The following is a 20,382-nucleotide window of genomic DNA, read 5'->3' as shown; positions in this document are numbered from 1 at the left end:
CACATGGTAATGTGAACCTGGTATTTTTCTGATAAAATATGTGCTTTTGTCACCATGCTTGTAACTAAGTCTATACAGTAATTGATCTTTCAATTGTCATGTATTGGAATGTTCTTGCTAGAGAACTTTGTTCCTGAAATTTACATTGGTGCTAAAAATGGTCCAAAAGATGTGACAGAAAAGGAGTTCCAGTCTTCTAGGTAATTTATTAACATAAGTATTGGAGAAAAGGTTACAACTATTTTTATTTTAGGCTTCTGGATTGTTAAGCATGGAAAAAGAGATAGGAGGTAAAAAATAGAAAACCAAATCTCAAACAAACCATTCATAACTGTCTTTTTGTCTAAGACCGTTAGACAAAAACACACACACACCCAAAACGAAACTAAAAATATCCACAAAAAGACTTTTGATAAGTAGCTTCACTGCTTTTGTTTGATTATTTTAGGCATTCTAGAGTTGAGTCTTGCCAGGACACTTCTGGGATTGTTGTAATATGATGTGATCTATTGTCTGGAACTGACATCTGTTTTTATAAACCTCCTTTGGCATCTGTCCAAAAATGTTTTCACTCTGGTTTATATCAGGGAAACGAGCAGGATGGAAAATATCTTTGTTAAACAGGCATTGTAAACTGCAGCATTTCCCGTTGAAACACTGTGATCACCACTTGGGTGGGATGCCTGCTGCAACATCTCCTCAAAACCACTTGAGGTTTAATGCAGCTTCACAAGACCAAGCTCCACAGTTTCATTAATGGAAAAAGCTTCTATGATGGAACTACTCTAAAGACATCTCCCTGTTATATCAACAACAATGGAAGCCATCAGGACCACGAGAATATATTTTTTTCTCTTGATAGAATGAATTAAAAAAAAAATATTCCTTGTCTGGTGCTCATTTGTGCAAGATCATGACATAAAAGCATGAGGAGCCTTTAAAATGTTTTGTGCTGCAGTCATTTATTTTGGTTGAAGATCTTCTTGTATCTTCACACTGGTTTTCTAAGCTCAGCATTTTTTGTGGTGGTCTACCACTTGACTTTTTTGTTCCAACCCACTCAGAGTCATTTGAGGAATTTAAAGTCAGTCTTACTGCGTCCCACTCTGGGACCAATGGCACATTACATGTTGAATGTATTCTTCACAGATATCAAGGCTTAATACTTCCCACCATTTTGTGTCACTACAACTGTTTGGAGCAATTTGTAGTACATCTTTCTGTAATATGAAACATGAAAAGGACGCATGATTATTACAAACTACTAAAATCCCAAAACTGACATTGTTCAACTTATTCCCATTTACTCCCATGTTTTTTTTTTCTACTGTACATTTCCTATTTCTCCAGGTCATGGCCCTCTTCCTCAACTCACAGGCAACACAAATGACGTACTCATCAGTTCTCTCCTACAGAGTTGTTACCTGAGCTCACAAACACTCCCCAGGGTTTACCAACATTACGGACCATCGCCTATTCAACCTCTCTCTGCTGAGATGCAGATTCTGCTCACCGTTTACTACCTCGTTCAGCTTGGTTAGTGCAAAAGGTTTTTGAACATAATGTAATCGTCAAACCATGAGCTACAGTAATTTGACTTTTTAAACACAGCTATTGCATTGTTGGTTATGGCCTTGCCTTTCTTTAACATCATATATGTACTGCACACACTCTCCACTGCCTTAACATTTAAGTGTTGCAGCAATATCCTACTCATAGCATTGCATAACCTCATTGTGTGCCATGCAGATGCTCAGTCTGCACAGTGTTGGATTCACTCTCCTCCATGTGCTCAACTGTTTAACTTAAAGCAGTTTGTCCCGTTATTGAATTATTTCAGATAATGGTCACTAATCAGTGGGGAGAACTAATAAAACAATAAAGTTTAAGTCCAAGATGTTAGAAAAGTAACATATTCCATCCTGATGTGGAACAATGAATTTGTTGTTCCTTTTATCCCAATACACATGACCCATACAAAACAGCCACTTACATTTTTCAAAGAGGGGGCAGAATTTCATTTTTCACAAATTGCTCTTCCTTCCTTCAGTCATAAACCTGTGCAACATATTTTTTATATACCATCATAAATGGTAAGATCGTAAAAAGTCTGACTGCAGCTTTGTTCCCTCTCAGGCACAGAGCAGGTACCCCTCATTGAGGACTTGGAGCAGATATTCATGAGGTCATGGAGGGAATCTCACCTCAGTGAGATCAGACAGTTTCAGCAGTCACAAACGCAAGGAGCCCAAGGGAGACACTATGGCATAGAGGTCAGACGTTGCAAGAAAAGTATCAGCATTGTGATTTTTAAAATCGAATTTACATGAGCAACACTGATGAAATGACATGCATCAATAAATGATTAAACTTGATCATCCTCAGGTACCCGCTAGCTTGCCCGGGCTCCCCCAGCATCTCTCTTTACCTCCTCAAAGTCAGCAACCCCTCACCCCCAGTCAGCTTCCCTGGCTCGCCCAGCTCGCTGCCTCGTCTTGTGGGGAGGGTGTGGTGGTGTTGGGGGAAGATGTCAAATCCTTGGCTCAGGGGCTTCTGCAAATGTTCAGCAGGTTGGTGGATGGACGGCTTGAAAACACAAACTATGTCGTCATCATCGTCACTTCACCGGGACAAGAAACTCAGTCCTGTGTGGTGGTAACAGGTGAGAGTTGGGGTGTAATAAAAGTAGTGATGCCACGGTAAATGTGGACAGGAGATTGAATTCATCTGTGGATCCGGTTCAGGTAAACATCAGTGTCGTGCCTTGGCAGAGAGCATGTTTTCTCCCAATGAGGGACTGAAAGAAATCAGCCACCAACTCCACACAGGGGCTGCCCAGGAACTTATCCACTTTTGCAATTCCCTCGGACAAGGCAAGTCTCTGTCTTTGACTTGTTCGTTTGCTATTGAAAATTTTGTCAGAATTTTCTAAAATATTTGTGTGGCTTTCTGTTCCTCAGATGGTAATATGGATTTCCTTCTGGACAGTGCCAGTGTGGAGCACGAAGCATCACCCTCATCCAGTAGTCAAGCATTAGCTGAAGAGAAGACTCCCAAAGCCACAAATAGCCCCAAAGACGGACCCAGTCCAAAAGATTTACAAACATCCAGTTTAAAAGACACGCCCAGCCCTAAGGAGACGGCTTCAAGCCCCAAAACTCCTTGTTTAGGTAAGAAGAAGGCTCTTTGGGATTGTTAACCATTTATAGTGGTACTTGCATTAATGTTCATGTTTTTGAAGAAATGCAATTATTTTTTACATCTGTAGTAGAATGCTGTCCAATTCAGAAAGGGCCTTAGAAAAATACCTTGGATAAGATTTGCTCTTCAAACAAGCGACTGTTGAAAAATCGGGTTTTATTTAAAAATTTTGAGTTTCTGTTACAATGTCAACTTTATTTACATTTTGTATGTTATAATCTTGGTGTCCATCTTTGTGCTTGCAGAATACAGAGTAGAGTGGCGTGAGGTTCGTCCCATACAGCTGGCGGTGGCCAGAAAGCTGCTGTCCCATGTTTGTGCCATCGCAGACTCCAGCACACAGAATCTGGACCTCGGTTCCTTTAACAGGGTCAGCTTCCTCATCCTCGTCCCGCCTTCCGAGGTCTCATTTCGGCAGACTGTTCTTCACCTCTGGAGCTCTGGTTAGTAAAGTCTTTGTCTCTTAACCTGTGTGTATCAGACAAGTTTTTAGTTCAACTATAGTCACAAGCTAAAATTAAGTGTTTTTAGTTTTCTGTATATACTACTACTGATTTAAATTATTCATTCCTTCGTATTTTCCAGGTGTTCTTCAGGAGCTTGGGAGTTCAGAGCAGGAATTTGCGTCTCAGAGAGAGGCAGAGCGCTATGTGGTGAAGATGGATCAGAGCGCTCAGTCGCGAATTGACAAGCTCCTCCAGGAAGCACAGAGCAACTCCTACACGCTCTACATCTTGGTTCATGACCATGCCCACTGGGATATTAGCAGGTTTGAATTAGGAAAGCTTAAATCAATGAAATAATGCAACAAAGATAAGGTCATTCATTGTATTTATGTGGCTCCTCTCCCAATCAGCACATTTTACAGCAGCACAGACGGCAGTCTGGGTCTTGTGGATCGGTTGTTAAACTCCCGGCAGGTGAAAGACGCCACAAACATCTTGATTCTGCACGTCACCTCATTCCCCTTCGCTTTGCAAACACAGTGCACTCGCATCAGCCCTTACAACGAGATTCACTGGCCGTCTGCATTCAGCAATGTGAGTCTAAGCTCGGTTTGGGATGGACATTTGGTGATACAGTGGTCTGAATGTCAGCTGTTGTTTGTGTGCGTAGGATGTGGACCTGTATCATGAGAGGACAAGGTACTTTGGTGTGTCAGAGCTTTTAGAGTCGACCCGCTCAGGAAGCAGCCTCCCACTCATGCGATACGATTCCTCCTTTGAGAGCATGACGTCAACCCTCGAAGAAAGGTTCAACACCCACATACACCGTCCTTAATCAGCAAAACTCTAATAAAGTTTAAAGCCAAGTCGTAGTAGAAGTTCACTGTTTCCTCTTGGTGTTTTCAGATTTCCCAAGCTCCACAGTGCTGTAATACGGACTACGGTGTTAGTCCAACAATACTGTGTTGCTCTGATGGCTGCTTCCGGCAAGATCAGCAGCTCTCACAATCTCCACAAACACACCTCTGTGGAAACCATGGAAATTGTGCAGTCTCTGCTCACCGCTGTTCAGCAATGTCCCACCCGTCATGGTCACATGGTCCTGCTGCGGATCCCCTCTCTGGCTCTGGCAGCTTGGGCCCACCGACGGCTGTCCAGAGTGAGGAGGCAGCTGGGTATGGAGGACAGTTTTGAAATCATTCTGGGGAATCCTAGCCAAGCTTTGACGATTGGACAGACTTTCACTGACCAGATCAAGGTACGGTGTTGGTTGTTGATAGGATTCAGTTTGACACAAATGCTATCAGAAATGAAAAGCGTTATCATACTGTAAATAATATATACTGATGTGTGTGTTAATGCACTGCAGATTTGGTTAAAGATCCAGGATGCTGAATGGGTTCCTCACACCTACTTGGAGCTGGAGGCTCTGCCCTGCATCCTGATCTTGTCAGGAGCCGAACCGCTTGGAGAGTCGTTACCGAGGTACTCACTGAACTTCGGCGGCGACTTTAGATTACATTTCTGATGAAAATGAGTAAGCTTCAATAAATGCCGCAAGCAGATAAATTTGTCTTATTTTTTTCTTGTAAAAGGTCGTTGAAGTATTGCGACCTCCGAGTGATAAGCTGCTCATACCTTCAACGGACCACTCTGGAACAGGAGTTGGGACTAGCTGCTTACCTGGTGAAGGCAGAGTCACGGCCGCCACACGACCCTGGACCAGGAAGTGACTTGATCGAAAGCGATCCTGAGAAGCTCAGCAGCACTGACAATGAAGAAGAGGAGGGACAGGAGAACGGTATGATGAAAAATTAAATCGAAGTTTGCAAATGGCCTGAATTCTTTATTCATTTAAAACCCTCTATTGTCATTTTGGGTCATTTCCAGGAGACTCTCCTTCACAATCCTCTCAGTCTGTCCAGCCATGCCCCGATAGTAAAACTGTAGATCCCCACCAATCTCGAATTACCACCTCTCCAAATGTTCCAAAAGAAACTCTGGACAACTTACAGTCTCCCTCAAAAGCCCAGGTTCAGCTTCAGCCCCAGACCTCCTCTCAGTCATATTTTCAAACAACCCCTAATTTCCAAAGCCAACCCCAAGTTCAGGGTTATCCCCATGTCCAGCTGATCTCTCAGCAGCAGGCGCAGCTCCAAGGTCAAAGTCAGCCAGCATCTCAAACAAATATCCAGTCCTACAATCAAACAGCCACCCAACAGCAGCCTTTTTCTCAACCTCAAAATCCCTCCAAATCTGCATCCTCTGACTCCTCATCTCCACGGGCCTCCTCTCCTAATCTGAGCTGCTCCTGGGCGAGAGGACTGAGTCGTCCACCATCTGTGCTCCTCCCCCGTGCTCTCTATGACATTATCACAGCCAGTGACAGCAGTGGCCTTCCACGGTGCACTTCATTCTTGCCACACATATCTGTTGCTTGGGCAAGCAGTTTTAGGTAACGGAAACTCTTATTTTTCTGTATTAAAATTGATTTGTTTTATCTGTAGCAATGTCCTGATGTGATGTGTTTCAGATACATTTTACACTACTCCTAAAACTGCAAACTCTAATATCTTTATTAAAAAGGTTGTACGTATTGGAAAGTGAAAGCAGCTGCATGGCTGCATGTCTTTTCCAGCTTCAGTGGCTGAACAATGTTTCATGCTCAAGAGCTTTATCTGTCCTGTCTTTTGTGTTCCTTGGTCTTTGTGATGTAGTTTCTTCAGCAGCTGAATTTATACTGAGATTAAATTAGACACAGGTGGAGTTCAATTACTACTTAGCTGTCCTTAGAAATAAACTAATTTTCCTTTTTTTTTTCTAAGGCACTGTATTTTTCTTTTCTTCCTGAAATTAAGAAACTCAATTAGTTTACAAAAAAACAATTGAAGAAAATAGATTCATTTCAAAAGTAAGCTGTCAAGAGCCATCAGCTATAAGTTGATTTGCACAGTCCTAAAACGGCAGCAGTGTGGGAAATAGTGGAAACAACTGTAAACTCAGTCTGGATTGTAGATGAAAATCAAAATGGCCTGCCCTTTGAAATGAGTTTTTTTTTTTTTTTTTTCTCAGACCTCTGCTTAGCAAAATGATGACATGCACAGAGCAGTCGCTCTATTATCGTCAGTGGACAGTCCCTCGGTCCTACCACATGGACAACAGCAACCGCACTGAAGGACGAACCGACAATTTTCACCCACGCAGGCTGTTGCTTAGTGGTCCGCCACAGGTACCGTCAGTTCTATTCATTTTTTTTTAGTTTTCTTCTATGCAGAGGTTTTATTGTTTGTTTGTTTTTTGTTTTCATGGTCAGGTGGGGAAAACAGGGGCATATCTTCATTTTCTGGGCCTCCTGTCTCGCATGCTGATCCGACTAATGGAGGTGGATATCTATGATGACGAGGACATCCACTGCAGTAAGTTCTCACATCGCTATGTAAAAAAATGTATCTTCAAATTCTAGACATAGCTTCATAATGCAAAGGGCTCTTAGTTCTGTCATTCATAAAAAAAAAAAAAAAATGTGCATTGAAAAGTGCATTACATTTTCAGCAGCCGAGGCAGAAGGTGTGCAGTACCACCCACCCAATGCTCCATGGCCAAACACAGAAGTTATGAAGACAATGCCCTTCGACTACACCGTCCATGACCCAAAGTATGATGACATCAGCATTGTATACTGTCCTGGATTTAAACCACGAGTTGATGGTATGAACTCTGCAAATAAAGTCTTTCTCTTGGCAGTTTATTTTTTAATTTCCAAAAGTAGTCCAGGTATTCAATCAGTCATCTTGCAATATTATTCCCTCCTCTCTCCTTTGTTGTGTTGCCAAGGAAACCCTGTTCGCCAGGAGGACGTGTACCTGCGCAGACGGACGTCCCGGATTAAGCTGTCCAAGTACGCAGCGTACAACACCTATCATCACTGTGAGCAGTGTCATCAGTACCTTGGCTTTAACCCCAGATACCAGGTCTGCAAGCTACACACAAAATGCTAGAAGACAGTGTGAGAAACAACATTCAAGCTACCTCTAAAATATAAATCGGAGCCATCTCTTATCAAATTTCAGATGTATGAGTCAACGCTGCATGCCTTCACTTTCACCCATCTTCTGCTCGGAGAAGACATCCAGCTCTATTTCATCATCCCAAAGTCTAAGGAACACTACTTCAGTTTCAGCCAGCCAGGAGGTCAGCTGGAGAGCATGCGGCTGCCTCTCACTTCTGACTGGGTATGTTTATATTTTACATTTTTCTACAGAATTTGCCAGAGGGACCATTCAGCTGTTGAATATTTTCCTTAGATTAGCTTTGAAAAATGTATTAGTTTTTGTTTTTCATATAAACATGTATCATGTCGTGCTTGTAATAAAGAGAAATTAATTTAAGGTGACCTTCTTCAAGGACTGGTTGCAGTTACAATATTTCTCCACCAGGTGGTGTAATTGTTAAATCTTTGAGTAAATATACAAAAGCAGTCAATTCATGTTTTGCTAGAAATACCCATATTTTACCTTTTGTTATTCTTTGTCATATAGAGCTATCTTGAATTAATAAAATGACAAAATGTCTGCATTTTACCGTTGTACTTTTGCAGAGCCCAGACTGCATCAAGAGTCCAATCTTCACCCCAACCACCGGTCGCCACGAGCACGGTCTGTTCAACCTGTACCATGCGATGGACGGAGCCTCACATCTACACATCCTTGTAGTTAAAGAGTATGAGATGGCTGTCTACAAGAAGTACTGGCCCAACCACATCATGCTGGTGCTGCCCACTGTCTTCAATGGAGCGGGTATCGGTATGTTCCTCTGATTAACTCTTAACTCCTATTTTTCTGTTTCACATTTATCGCTTTTGTTTGGATTTTACATAATTTTTCAGATTAAATCACTTTCATTATCATATTTCGATGTATGTTCAGGTGCTGCTCACTTTCTGATAAAGGAGCTTTCTTATCACAACTTGGAGTTGGAGCGCAGTCGGCGGGGGGAAGGAGGTAGCCCGTCGGTTGATGTCTGGCCTTTCATCATCCTTGCTGATGACTCCTGTGTTATGTGGAACGCAGTGGACAACGATAAACTGAGGTGAAAAAAAAAGCGTAGGCTCTTTGAGAAAGAAAATCTTATGGAAAACTTGTTGGGTTTAACACAGTCCATGTTTACTTTGTGTTGTCCTCATAGTTGTCCTGCTGAACGTGCTGTGTCACTAAAACAAGTCTTGCAGCACATGGAGGCCTGCCCAGACCTTGCCCAGTATGGCCTGTGTGGAATAAGGAAGTGGAACAGCCGAGGAGTAACGGGTGAGAAAACACAATGTCAGGGAGAAAAAGTTTCAGGCTGAACGACAAAAGGACTACCAAAACAACCTTTTAATCCAAAAATACCCAAAACCTCGCAGCTTCCTTCATTTTAGTTTATTAAAAATAAATAATATTATTTTAATGTTACTTTTTCTTGACAGATAAGTTCAAGTAACATCCGCATATAAATGAAATCTATACTTATTCTCATAAATCCAATTTCAACACTTGGTCAAATGCAGTAACAATTGGTCAAAAGCAATCCTAACTGCAGCACATTTATAGGCACATCTAGTTTGCATCTTGTTGTACATTAACTCTTCAAAGAAGCCCAGATGTTTGCAGCAACCAATTAAATCAAACACAATATTAGTTTACATTAATATGCATCTTTCATTAATTTTGATTCAGAAAATTGTGACTTTAATTTTCCTGATTACATCATAGCCAGAAGTTATGTTAATGTTTTTAAATTCAAGTAGTTTACAGGGTTTTTTTTTTGTTTTTTATTGCTGTTCAATGTTTTGTGATTGGCTTTCCCAACCAAGGGACTCGCATATTTACATTTTGTTCTTTAATATGAATTGACCTTTTACAAATAAATAAAAATACAAATCAAACTCACCGACTTGGCATCAGTTCTTCATGCAGCAACAGTGAAGAGGAACCACTTGCTTTTGACCTAGTTCAACATGAACTGCAATATTCCATCATCTGTCAGGGCTTGAGAGGATGGGAAACGGATAAAGACAAAATATAGTAGCACAGATCCAGGAGGATGTTCTTCAGCAAAGAAAAGCTGAGTAGATGTAGTCCATGGCAGCAATAGCTTGGTCAAAGGTATTGTCCTAAAGAGAAATAAAGCTAAGTTTTGTATTTGGGAAGAAAAGTTTTAAAATCTTTTCTGAATTTAACATATAACTGCCATCTTCTTATGCACTACTGATATACTATTGTCAGCTTCAAGATCTGATTTGTGTTGTTATTAAAAGTTTATTTATTTATTCATTAACTCAGTTTAGGAGTGAACGACATCATACAGATTAATAGATGGATGTTTCAAGTTTTCATTTCTGTTATAATTTTCCACTTGCATCTAATGAGAATGTATGTAAGATTATTATAATATTATAGCAAGCTCACAAAAACCCCCTAAACATTTTCATTATTTTTCAATAATTTTAACCACTTTAACTCAAATCAACATTTTGTTTTTATAAAAGGTAAAGCAGCATGTTCCATTAATTGCATCCTGCAATGCTTTGCTTTTGAATCAGGTGTCAAACAGTGGGAGCCATTCTCCAGAGGTCACGTTCATGACTTCCTCCTTCTCAATGTTGACCGGAGCCAGAATGTCCAATACGACCAGAACCGCTTCACCTGTCACGATGTTGACTTCACCCTGAGGTTGCACAGCGCTGGACTCCTTGTCTGCAGGTTCAACAACTTCAGCGTGATGAAGAAGCAGATTGCCATTGGAGGTTACCGGGCATTCATTATCAAGACCAAGGTAGACACTAATCCATAATTCAAGCTGACCACTGCACAGTTCATAAAAAGCCTTGTCAGAGCCACAAATCAAAAATTACATTTTAATGTTTTTGATAATCATTTTGACTGGAGAGTCACCTGATACATTTATTTATATTCTAAACAACTCGGATTAAAAAGTATGTTGCTTATTAATGGTTCCTACCGTACCCTTTTTCATCACACTTGCATGTTCAGGTCGTTTTTCCTTTTTCCTGTTGAGTCATGAACACCAGCGATAACTGATTGTGGTTTAGGTTCAGGATGTTTTTGTAACTTCATGGACGAGTAGTCGGTTCTGTCTTGGAGTAATTTTGGTAGCCTTGTCACTTCTGGGAAGATTCTCCACTATTCCATGTTTTTTGTTTTTGTTTGTTTGTTTGTTTTTCCCCCATGTCACATTTCAAAACTTATTTCATGATTTGAAACATCTTGAAGAAAAACTCACAGAGAAGAAATCTGTAATGGGGAAAAATATTGCCCCATTTACAGCTTTGTGCACATTAGCTGCTGTATTTACCCTTCATAATAAATAACAGTATAAAATTATTTTAAATGACATCCGAAACTGTTGGTTCTTATTTAATCCAGAAAAGAAATTAGAACAAACTTGGAATCCAGAGGCTCTAGTTTATTAGTTCATTAGTCACTCTATAGCTCTTTCTTTTAGAAACTGTACTGTACTCACTATTTAGATCAATATTAGATTATTTTTAGATTATTATGCAGAGAGATTCACATTATTGCAACCCAGAAAAGGAATTACAACAAACTTGGAATCCAGAAAAAGTCTTCCAGAACATGAACACTTAGTTTTTATTACTTAGAAACTGTGGAGTACTCATTACTTTCACAAATTTAGAGCACACTGAGAAAGTCCAGAGAATACTTATACTTATTTAGCAACCCAGAACAGGGATTAGAATCCACAATTCAGAAAAACTACCTTAGCAACTACTTTTAGACTCCTATTCTTCCAAACCAGAAAAGGAATTACACCAAAGGATACTTACTCCTATTCAGGGTTGGTAGATAAGTACGTATAAGTATCTAGTTTAGATACTTTGGATCAACATTATTAGCTCTTTCTTCTTTTGCTCTTTCCTTTGGTTTATTTTGTCTGTATTTTCTTTTAATTCCCGTAAAATACTTTGTATTGCCTTGTTGCTGAAAATGTGCTATTTAAAAATTGCCTTTATCTTTCAGATGACTGACGTTTCCACCTCAGTGGGGCCCTCACAGTACATCTGTGCCCCAGACAGCAAGCATCTCTTCCTGGCCTCACCAGCTCAGCTTCTCCTGGAAAAATACCTCCAACACACCAGCCAGAAACTGTTTCCTCTCAGCACCAAGAACTACACTCACCCTGTTCTGTCTGTGGATTGTTACCTCAACCTGGGATCTGAGGTATAAAAACACTCTCCCACCCATCCACGCACATAATGACCCGTCACTGTCTGATATTAAATGACAAAAATGAGTTGTAAAAAAAAAATAAATTGTATAGCTTTCTTTGAATCTAGGAGTTTATGTACACTAAGAGTACTATAATTTTAAGCAATGTGGGGAAATCCAAATGTATAGATGTATCTTAAAGCAACACCTCAAACACACTGACAAGGACATTATGTGGAAATAACATCTCAAGATGTCATTGAGGAAGTTAGCATTTTTGCACAAACAGGCATTCCAAATCAACAAAGACCTGAACCATACAAGAAAATTAGTTACGAATAAAAAAAAGTTAATATTTGAGTGGCAATAACAAAGCCAGTTCTACCAAAAATCAAGAAAAATGGATATAAACTTCTGAAATGAAAAGACATTTAACAAATTACAATAATTTTGGTAACCCTATACAGTAAAAATGCCAGTGTTGAATTAACACCCAAAATGTCTGTGTCCAAGTCAGCTGGTGTTAAATTCAACAATACAGAGTGTCACATTAACATTTACAAAGGTGCTGGTGTTAAAATATATTAAAAGTAACACCAGCATAGCGTTGATCACAAAACATAATGTGGTGTTAAAAAAGTAAATAACTGACCCACAAGGTGCTAATATCAATCAAATCCAGTGGAAAATATTCAAAACAATACACAGAAATGGAAAGTTTAACTTTTCTTAAACCCATTTCAGTATTATAGACCAAAGTTAATTTAACAAAAAAATGGGTGTCAATCTTTTAACACTTTCAAAAGTGTTACTTTAACACCTGCTGACTTGGACACATATAGACACTTTTCAACACTGGCATTTTCACTGTGTATAGCTGACCTAAATCAGAAAAAGTTTAGCCTGGTTTAATGTCCGACACTGAGGGGAAAAAACGTTGTTTCTCTTTATAAAGTGTATGCAAATTCGAATGTGATTTCAGCTACAAACTGTGCCGTAGTTGAAGCGGATCCATTTGAACAAATCGCTCTCCTCCTACAGGTGACGGTGTGTTTTGTCAGTTCCAGACCTCACTGTATCAACATCAGCACCGCTGGTCTGCTGTTCAGTGGGCTTCTTCTCTGTTTCCCTGACACATTTGTGACCTCTGGGTTCCTCAAGAAGTTCACCTTTCTCAAAGGTACAGCAGCAGACCACAAACATACTGGAAAGTGCTGCAATGTTGACAGTGGCCCATAGGGGATAAAGTACATTTTGCAAACAAAAACACTCAGCAGATTGTAGTGTGAATCAAGTCTAAAGTATCGCTTTTAATGTCAGAATGTCCCTCTGTAATCTTGGCCTGTACAAAACATCATACTTACCTTTCAAAAATAAATACAACATAGGACATGATCTCTGTGCAGATTCGTTCTTCATGCTTCCTGCCTGCGACCTATTAAAAAAGAAAGGACTTCTCTCATCTTCACAATGTCTGTCCCTGTTGCCTGCCTCTGTGTAGGTGCAACCCTGTGTGTAATCAGTGCAGATCGCAGCTCACTGAGGCAGACTGTGGGCAGGCTGGAGCTGGAGGAGCAGTGGAGGTTCAGGCTCAGCGACGAGTTCCAGACTGCCAACGCCAAAGAGGACCGGCCTCTATTCTTCCTGACTGGAAAACATATCTGACTGAAACAAATGGTCAAAAGGAGCTGCAAAGAGTCGGTCACAAGAAATTCAGTGGGGTGTTTTTTTTGTCTTTTACCAGCTCACAGCAGGACATTATTTACTTTCTATCTGGGAAGCTGTTTGATCACTTGATGAGAGGAAACGGAAGGTTTTATATTTTGTTCTTGGTTAAGCTTGGATCTATCGCTTGATGCTTTGGTAAAGAAATTCCAGTTTTCTACATTTACAGACATGTGTCGAGCACATATTTTAGTAAAAAAGATAATGAAGCTTTTGAAACGCAAAGACATTTCAAACACTTTTTGCTGTGTGTTATCAGGGTGAACAAACTTCCTGTGTAGATGAATGAAAAACAAAAAGGTGGAAACAGGGAAGACACAATCATTTGTGTGCAATGTAAGCCCATTTTTGGCAAACTTTTTATTAGATTCTTTTAGATGCATGTTTTTCAGACTTTTTTTCTTTTTTGAAACGAACGTTAGAAATGATATTTGTAGATGTAGATCATGTAATTTTTTTTGTGTGTGTACAAAAAGTAAGACTGTCACTCTGTATCTGTGCTGGTACAATTTAAAAAAAAAAAAAAAAAAAAAGTTTTATACCTGAAAGGAACACAAATGTGCCATTTCTCTGCAGCTTTTTAACTGTGTACAGTTTTATACACAATTTGTTTAAATTCACATATATTTTAAACTTGGTGTGTTTGATTGTGTAGTGAAGTACCAATCCAACGACATGCCGAACAGTTCAAAAGTTCAGCGTTGGCTCCTTATTTTCAGGTCTGTTTCACCTTCTCAGTCCTCAGGTTGAATTTCTGTGGTTTTTCTGTGTGATTCAGGCCTATTACCCCAGAGAGATTAACTAGAATATTAAACTGTCTTGTCAGGGGCAGTAAAAGTGGTGCTGTTTTTATGGAGCAGAAGACAAGAACCTAAGTCTGCAGTCAGTGCTAACTGTCAGGACTCAGATTTCCTCCTAGAACTACGTTCCCAGAAGACATGTGTTGATAAATTTAGTGTAAAACGCTTGTCACACAGACTCAAGCTGCTTACTTAAAAACAGATCACACAAGATCACATCATCTCATACAAGAGCAGTCACTCCATGTTTAAAAAAAAAAAAAAAAAAACTAAAGAAACTGTGATATTTGACAGTTTTGTAAGGAATTTGACCAGGAAACGGTGAACAAAGACATTTTGAACACCTCAGAAGACCAGCGGGGCATTTTTTCAGAAGATTTTTGAGATATTTTGCATCTTTAGAGGGTTCTTCAGTCAATACTTCTTTAAGGTGGTAAAGCAGCAGTTTGTATCTGCAAACCAAGAATTGGAGACATGACCAGTATGGAGGAGCAAGACTATAGTTGCCCCAATGAGACTGACAGCCTCTCTGACAGCTGGTCCTGGGTAAGACTCTAAAACAATCTCACTTATAATTACAAAACAGACTCAACATAAGATCACTGTCCTGAAGTGACTGGAGAGCTAAAGATTTTTACTTAATTTTTTTATAAAACGTACAAACAAGGGTGCATCAAGACTGCATATGTGAGAATTATAAAATGTTAGAGCCAAACTTAATCAGCCATAGCTTAATGAATTTCTCAGAGAAATTATAGTTATGGCTCCAAGATATGAGCTGTAACCTGACTCTGTATGGAAATCTGTAGCGATGTTGCTCTTGGAGGGAGAGAGAATTTAATGTCCGGTCAAATGACCCTCAGTTACTTTCCAAGAAAAACTTCCCAGTGTGATTTTCTCTTTGTACTGTGGCTCTTAAAGGTGTACACACACCCATTTAAATGCTTTTATGATGTAAAAAATTAGACCACAATGAATCTTTCCTGTACTTTTAACATAGCATGTATAACCTACAATCAGGTGAAAAACAAATCAGTTTAAAGGGGAAAAGTATATGTACAAAAATAAAGAAGGAGTAATAATCTGGATGTATAAGTGCTCACACCCTTAATCACCATTTAACTCAATTTCAGCATTCGTTCTTCGGTGGGAACCTGTCTGCACACCACATGACATCTTGGTGATATTTTATCTTCCGTTACTTGGAAAGCAGCTCTCTTAATCCATCATATTGCGAATACAGCTCCAGTGAGGTCACTCCAAAGTTTCAATTTTCCTCCAATTATGTTTTTGTTTCTTGATTTGGATGTATGCCTGGCCTCAATGTGATCCCAATAAATGGAAAAACCTCTTGATTTACAGCTTTCTAGCAAACAACTAAAGAGTTTGGGCTAAAGCTGACTTGTATTTTCATAAACCATGATTACAACTTTTCCATCTGGAGAACATCATGATGCTGTCTCCACCAATTGTGTTCAAATTTGAACTTAGGCTTTATTTCCAATACAGTGTTCCTGACTGATGGCTTCGCATCATATTTCAGAGAAGTAACTTTGAAAACTATGCCTTAAGAAAAAGAATAAAATAAGCAAATTTCATTTAATGTATTTTAGATTTATCAGATTAACTATAATTTATGTGAAAACTGAGTGCTGAAATTAAAACAAGTGGTGTTTCAACCAAGTATAAGTTTGAGAGCATGTGTTCTTATGTATCCAGGATATAGCAGCTTTTTTAACCCATTTGTTTATTTGTTAAATTGCGCAGGACAAATGTTGAAAATGATTTATTATGTTATTTTTTGTAGTTAAAATGACTGACATCTTAACAGCAGGGTTTAAACCTTTGATGGTGCCTGTATGTGGAGCTGTATTTGTGTGGTGGCCACATGACTGTCACTGGTACAAACAAACGTCACATGCTGTTCTCAGTGTGTACCCTGCTTGTGCAGATTATATCACTGAACCTGTCTACGTTTAGATCCGAGCGCCTGATACATGCAGCTCCTGTTGAGCCAACACAGGTACACCTCTATGGCCTGACGCAGTCAAACAGAAAAGGTATTGCATAATAACATGCTGTCATCATGCAATGCCTCTGTTGACTCTGTTTCTCCCTCAGAAAGTTTCTACTTCTGTTTACATCATGGCTGCTGGCTAAACTCTGGTAGTCACATATGTTGTTGGCAAAACTTTTACCAGTAGCCGTACATCCAAACAGAAACCACCAGTGTTTATCACACGTAATTTAGTTACGTTTACTGTAATCAAATTTAAATTTATTTAACTGTTTTTAACATTCTCAGCCTGTTGGACATTAACCTAAATGATGAATACTCCACTAAGAACAGTGATCTGCATTGTAATACTCTTACCTGTTAAGTAAGTTTGTGTTGAGCTTAGTTATTTTGTCAGCCTGGTTAACATCAAGATGTTGGGACAGTTTTCTTGCATGTACAGCTCATTTCAGTTCACCCCACATGAGATAAAGATCTCGTCTTTGACTCAGGCCAAGACTTTTTCATTTCTTCATTCTCAGCCATGTTGGAAAGCTCTCTAAATCTCTAAATCAGTAATTCTCAGTAAATCATGTTGGATTTACTGCTTTGTTTGGGGTCATCACGTTGAAGAATCCAGTTTTGCTTCAGCTAACGTTATACATTTTTGCTTTCTTATATTATTATATGAGTATTGCAATGGTTGATAATAAATATGGATACAGATGCATAAACAAGCATGCAGTAATATGGTGTCCTATAACTTTTTACATCACCATATGAATGCCACTGCTTACAGATTAAATGCAATAATGGAATATGTGCTAAAAACCACATCAAAATATCTTGAGATAGATAAACATGAAATAGACAAACTTTGCAGAACTAATACCTACAAAGTAATTGTTGTATAAATACTCCAGCTGACATTCACAAATCACACCACAGACGTACTCTGTGCTCTGTTGATGCTGTCTGAGTGGTGCTGGTTTTAACAACGTGTGTGCCTGGCGGAGAAGACAAGCTAATCCGATATTTCTGAAGTCTTGGGGTTCAGTAGCTTGGCTGTGGTGTGTGTCTCAGGCAGCTTTCTGATTGGCTCCAACCACCCATCCCCGGAGCAGACACCCACCGTCTCTGTAGCGATGAAATGAATGCATTGTTGACCTCGGAGGGGTACTGCCTGGGAGAGAGTAGGCAAGTTCCTTCTCAGCAAAACAAACCCTATTTAGGCCCCCAGCTCTCACGTGTTTGACACGAGGCTACACTGTAGCTGGGAACATATCAGGGAGCACTCGGACAAACACGAATACCCTGATTACATACACCAAGACGTAGGATACTGTTAATGTATGCTGATGTTTCCTAACACAGGCATTAAAGCCATGTTTGGACTTCTGCTACTTTAAAGAAATAAACTTTTTTATGTCAGTCGTCTTCTTTACTGATGAGCAAAAACATGTGATCGCTGTATGATCGACGCCACTTAATACTGATCTCATGATTGTCCTTTGAGAGTGTAAAGTAGTTTGAGATTTTGTAAAGATTTTAAACGTAGCATTTCTTGGCGAATGTATGTAAGGAAGCCTCATACCACCATAGGCTTGTGGTGAACCACCACAAGTCCAACTCCTGTCACAACTCTGCTGTCGTCAGAGTTGTGCTTAGAGATGCTGACTACAGCTTCTTGACTGTTTTTGCAGTATAAGCCTTAGCTAGCACTTAGCTAAGCCCTTAAACTCCTGAATCTCTCTCAAGTCCAGCATTTTTCCCTGACCGTCATGTTTTCCTCCATCCCTTCTCTCCCCCTCCCTCTTTGTTCCTCCCTGTTGAATGGGACAGTTCCTAGAAAGCCCAGCACATTTCCTTGCTTTCCTGCCTGGTTCTGAGAGTCCATTTGTGTGTGGGTGGGTGTGTGTGTATGAACTGTGTGTTCATCAGGCGCAAGGCCAAAGTGAAAGGTCACATGATCCACAGTTACGCAATGCAAGGTATGTGTGCAGTGACAGCAAAGTTTGATCAATACAGTCATTAACTCTAACATGTGTTGGCTCTGGAGCTGTTTCCACACACACACGCACACACACAATCTGAGTCCAATGCGTTAAGTCCCAGAATACCAAGAAGGACCAGACCCAAACAGATGAGAGTAAGTTCAGGGAGGTGGTTCTTAGAAACTTTAAGCAACAACAGAAAAAGCCACGTGACTAAACTGAAGGAGACTCTGTAAAGAAAAACTTTGGATTACCTTTTTTCAGAATACAAACTGTTTTATTGCAGCACGATTTAAAAAGTATTCACCAACAGTAAAAATGAAGTAATATTCTCCCATTTTATTAACAGAGTTTTACATTTTAATTAAAAAAAAAAAAAACATTTGAAAAAGGTCAGATTTTTAGGTTTATTTCAAATTCTCTGGCTATCATAGATCGGATTAATCCATCAAAAGCTCAGAAACTAACTTTTGAGATGTAATAATAGTAGGCAAAATTACAAATGATGAACTGATCATGAAACAAGAACACAAACATCTTTACACAGGACACACTAAGATAACGGAAGAATCCAGCAGGGCATGAATGATACTGACAAACTTCAGTAATGGGGACAACAGATGAGACAAGCCGGCTGTTAAAATAGAAACAGATGAATGAATGGACTCAACGTGGGAACAAAACAAAAATATGTGGGTGGCACAGAAAAAACATGAACAAAAGGTCTGAAACTGACCTAAAAATATATATGAAACATACCACAAAATAAACCTGAATGGTTATAATGAACCAGAGTAAAGAATTCAAAAGATGCTAGAAGCTTGTGACAGAAAATGAAGCCAAATAGACTTTAAATTATGAAATGCATTCATTTTACTAGCAAAATAAAACAGGGGAGAGTAAAATGTGCTAAAACACAAACTAAATTAACTTTTATCATTTTACCTTTTGACTGTTTGCAAATCAATAGTTTCACTAAAGACCCACTGGGGCTTTTGCATGACTGTTGAAGCCTTCAGGCTGCACGAATGTCAACGCTATTCTTGTCTCCACGGTCACATACTAAACTTATGTTTCTTCTTAATGGTAATATGACCTCGCTCCTCTCTCAAGTTTACATACAGCATGTACCTTCTGTGTTCTTGAAGGTTTATATTTATTATTACCATTCACTAGTAACAAAACACTGATACTGATATAACCCGGCAACAATAAACACATCATTCAAGGTAAATAATTTATTAGTGTATAATCATGTGTCACCTCTGAGAAGCTTTCGGCATTGCTGCTCAAAAGCTAAAGAAAAAAAAAAATTCCAATGTTATTGTTTCAAAACCTGTAAAATTTTTCATCATACGATTCCCATGCTTCTGTTCAAACCACAAATGACAATTTAAAAGAGACGTATGATTAGCAGAACATTGCAGGGCCTACCCAAGCAGAAATCATCTGGTGCTAGGCTTTTGGAAAAGCAGGAAGAGTTGTAAATGTAAAAGACATGCAGAGAATCTCATTAGGGGACCACATGTAAATGGAGTTTTTTTTTTTTTTTTTTTAGAAAAAAAGTGATAAGGGAATTTATTTATTTATTACACAGTCTGCTGGAGTGTTGTATCAAAATCAAAATAACAATGTATAAATGTTCTACATAGCTATATCAGTATATCAGATGTTTCTCTTTTCTCCGATTAACAGCAACAAGATCAGGTGATGCACTTCTGCATTTGTCCTCACACACACACATTGCACATTACACACTATTCGTACATATAAAATGATTTAACCATAAACCACGTAACGCTATCCCTGCAGAGAACTTGTGTTTGATTAGACCAAAATACGATTTAATCTTGTCCTGAATTACAATAAACAACCAATAAATTACCACAGAGTGGTTCCTAAATGGGAAATATTCCATAAACAATAATATATGACGTCACCCGCAGCTCCACCAATCAGCTCCCTCCGTGCTCTCCGCTCCGAGGCGGAGGG

At 39.3% G+C, this 20,382-nt stretch overlaps 1 protein-coding gene across 5 annotated transcripts in view; it reads left to right on the top strand.

Annotated features, from left to right (window-relative positions):
- The window catches only part of greb1 (growth regulating estrogen receptor binding 1), a 30,255-nt gene extending 15,586 nt beyond the window's left edge, over nt 1-14,669 (top strand). For 3 of the 5 annotated variants that reach the window (XM_015037356.1, XM_015037355.1, XM_015037352.1), the window contains exons 10-34: nt 1,351-1,536; nt 2,137-2,273; nt 2,386-2,662; nt 2,745-2,873; nt 2,961-3,170; nt 3,447-3,644; nt 3,787-3,970; nt 4,058-4,241; nt 4,318-4,454; nt 4,554-4,905; nt 5,017-5,132; nt 5,243-5,448; nt 5,538-6,102; nt 6,720-6,876; nt 6,961-7,063; nt 7,200-7,355; nt 7,482-7,618; nt 7,718-7,879; nt 8,245-8,449; nt 8,573-8,735; nt 8,832-8,950; nt 10,228-10,460; nt 11,687-11,887; nt 12,917-13,055; nt 13,377-14,669. In XM_015037356.1, coding sequence (XP_014892842.1) covers nt 1,351-1,536; nt 2,137-2,273; nt 2,386-2,662; nt 2,745-2,873; nt 2,961-3,170; nt 3,447-3,644; nt 3,787-3,970; nt 4,058-4,241; nt 4,318-4,454; nt 4,554-4,905; nt 5,017-5,132; nt 5,243-5,448; nt 5,538-6,102; nt 6,720-6,876; nt 6,961-7,063; nt 7,200-7,355; nt 7,482-7,618; nt 7,718-7,879; nt 8,245-8,449; nt 8,573-8,735; nt 8,832-8,950; nt 10,228-10,460; nt 11,687-11,887; nt 12,917-13,055; nt 13,377-13,540 — 4,820 coding nt within the window. In that variant the 3' untranslated portion in view covers nt 13,541-14,669. The remainder of the gene's footprint in view (nt 1-1,350; nt 1,537-2,136; nt 2,274-2,385; nt 2,663-2,744; nt 2,874-2,960; nt 3,171-3,446; nt 3,645-3,786; nt 3,971-4,057; nt 4,242-4,317; nt 4,455-4,553; nt 4,906-5,016; nt 5,133-5,242; nt 5,449-5,537; nt 6,103-6,719; nt 6,877-6,960; nt 7,064-7,199; nt 7,356-7,481; nt 7,619-7,717; nt 7,880-8,244; nt 8,450-8,572; nt 8,736-8,831; nt 8,951-10,227; nt 10,461-11,686; nt 11,888-12,916; nt 13,056-13,376) is intronic. The other 2 variants (XM_015037357.1, XM_015037353.1) reach the window with 1 other exon arrangement.
- Nucleotides 14,670-20,382: the final 5,713 nt, after the last annotated feature.

This window comes from Poecilia latipinna, unplaced genomic scaffold, assembly GCF_001443285.1.
Source record: "Poecilia latipinna isolate Pla-1442-1.1 unplaced genomic scaffold, P_latipinna-1.0 Scaffold402, whole genome shotgun sequence".
NCBI classification, from domain to species: Eukaryota; Metazoa; Chordata; class Actinopteri; order Cyprinodontiformes; family Poeciliidae; genus Poecilia; species Poecilia latipinna.
Note: the sequence above shows the minus strand (reverse complement) of the source record. Positions and strands in the feature narration are given on the sequence as shown.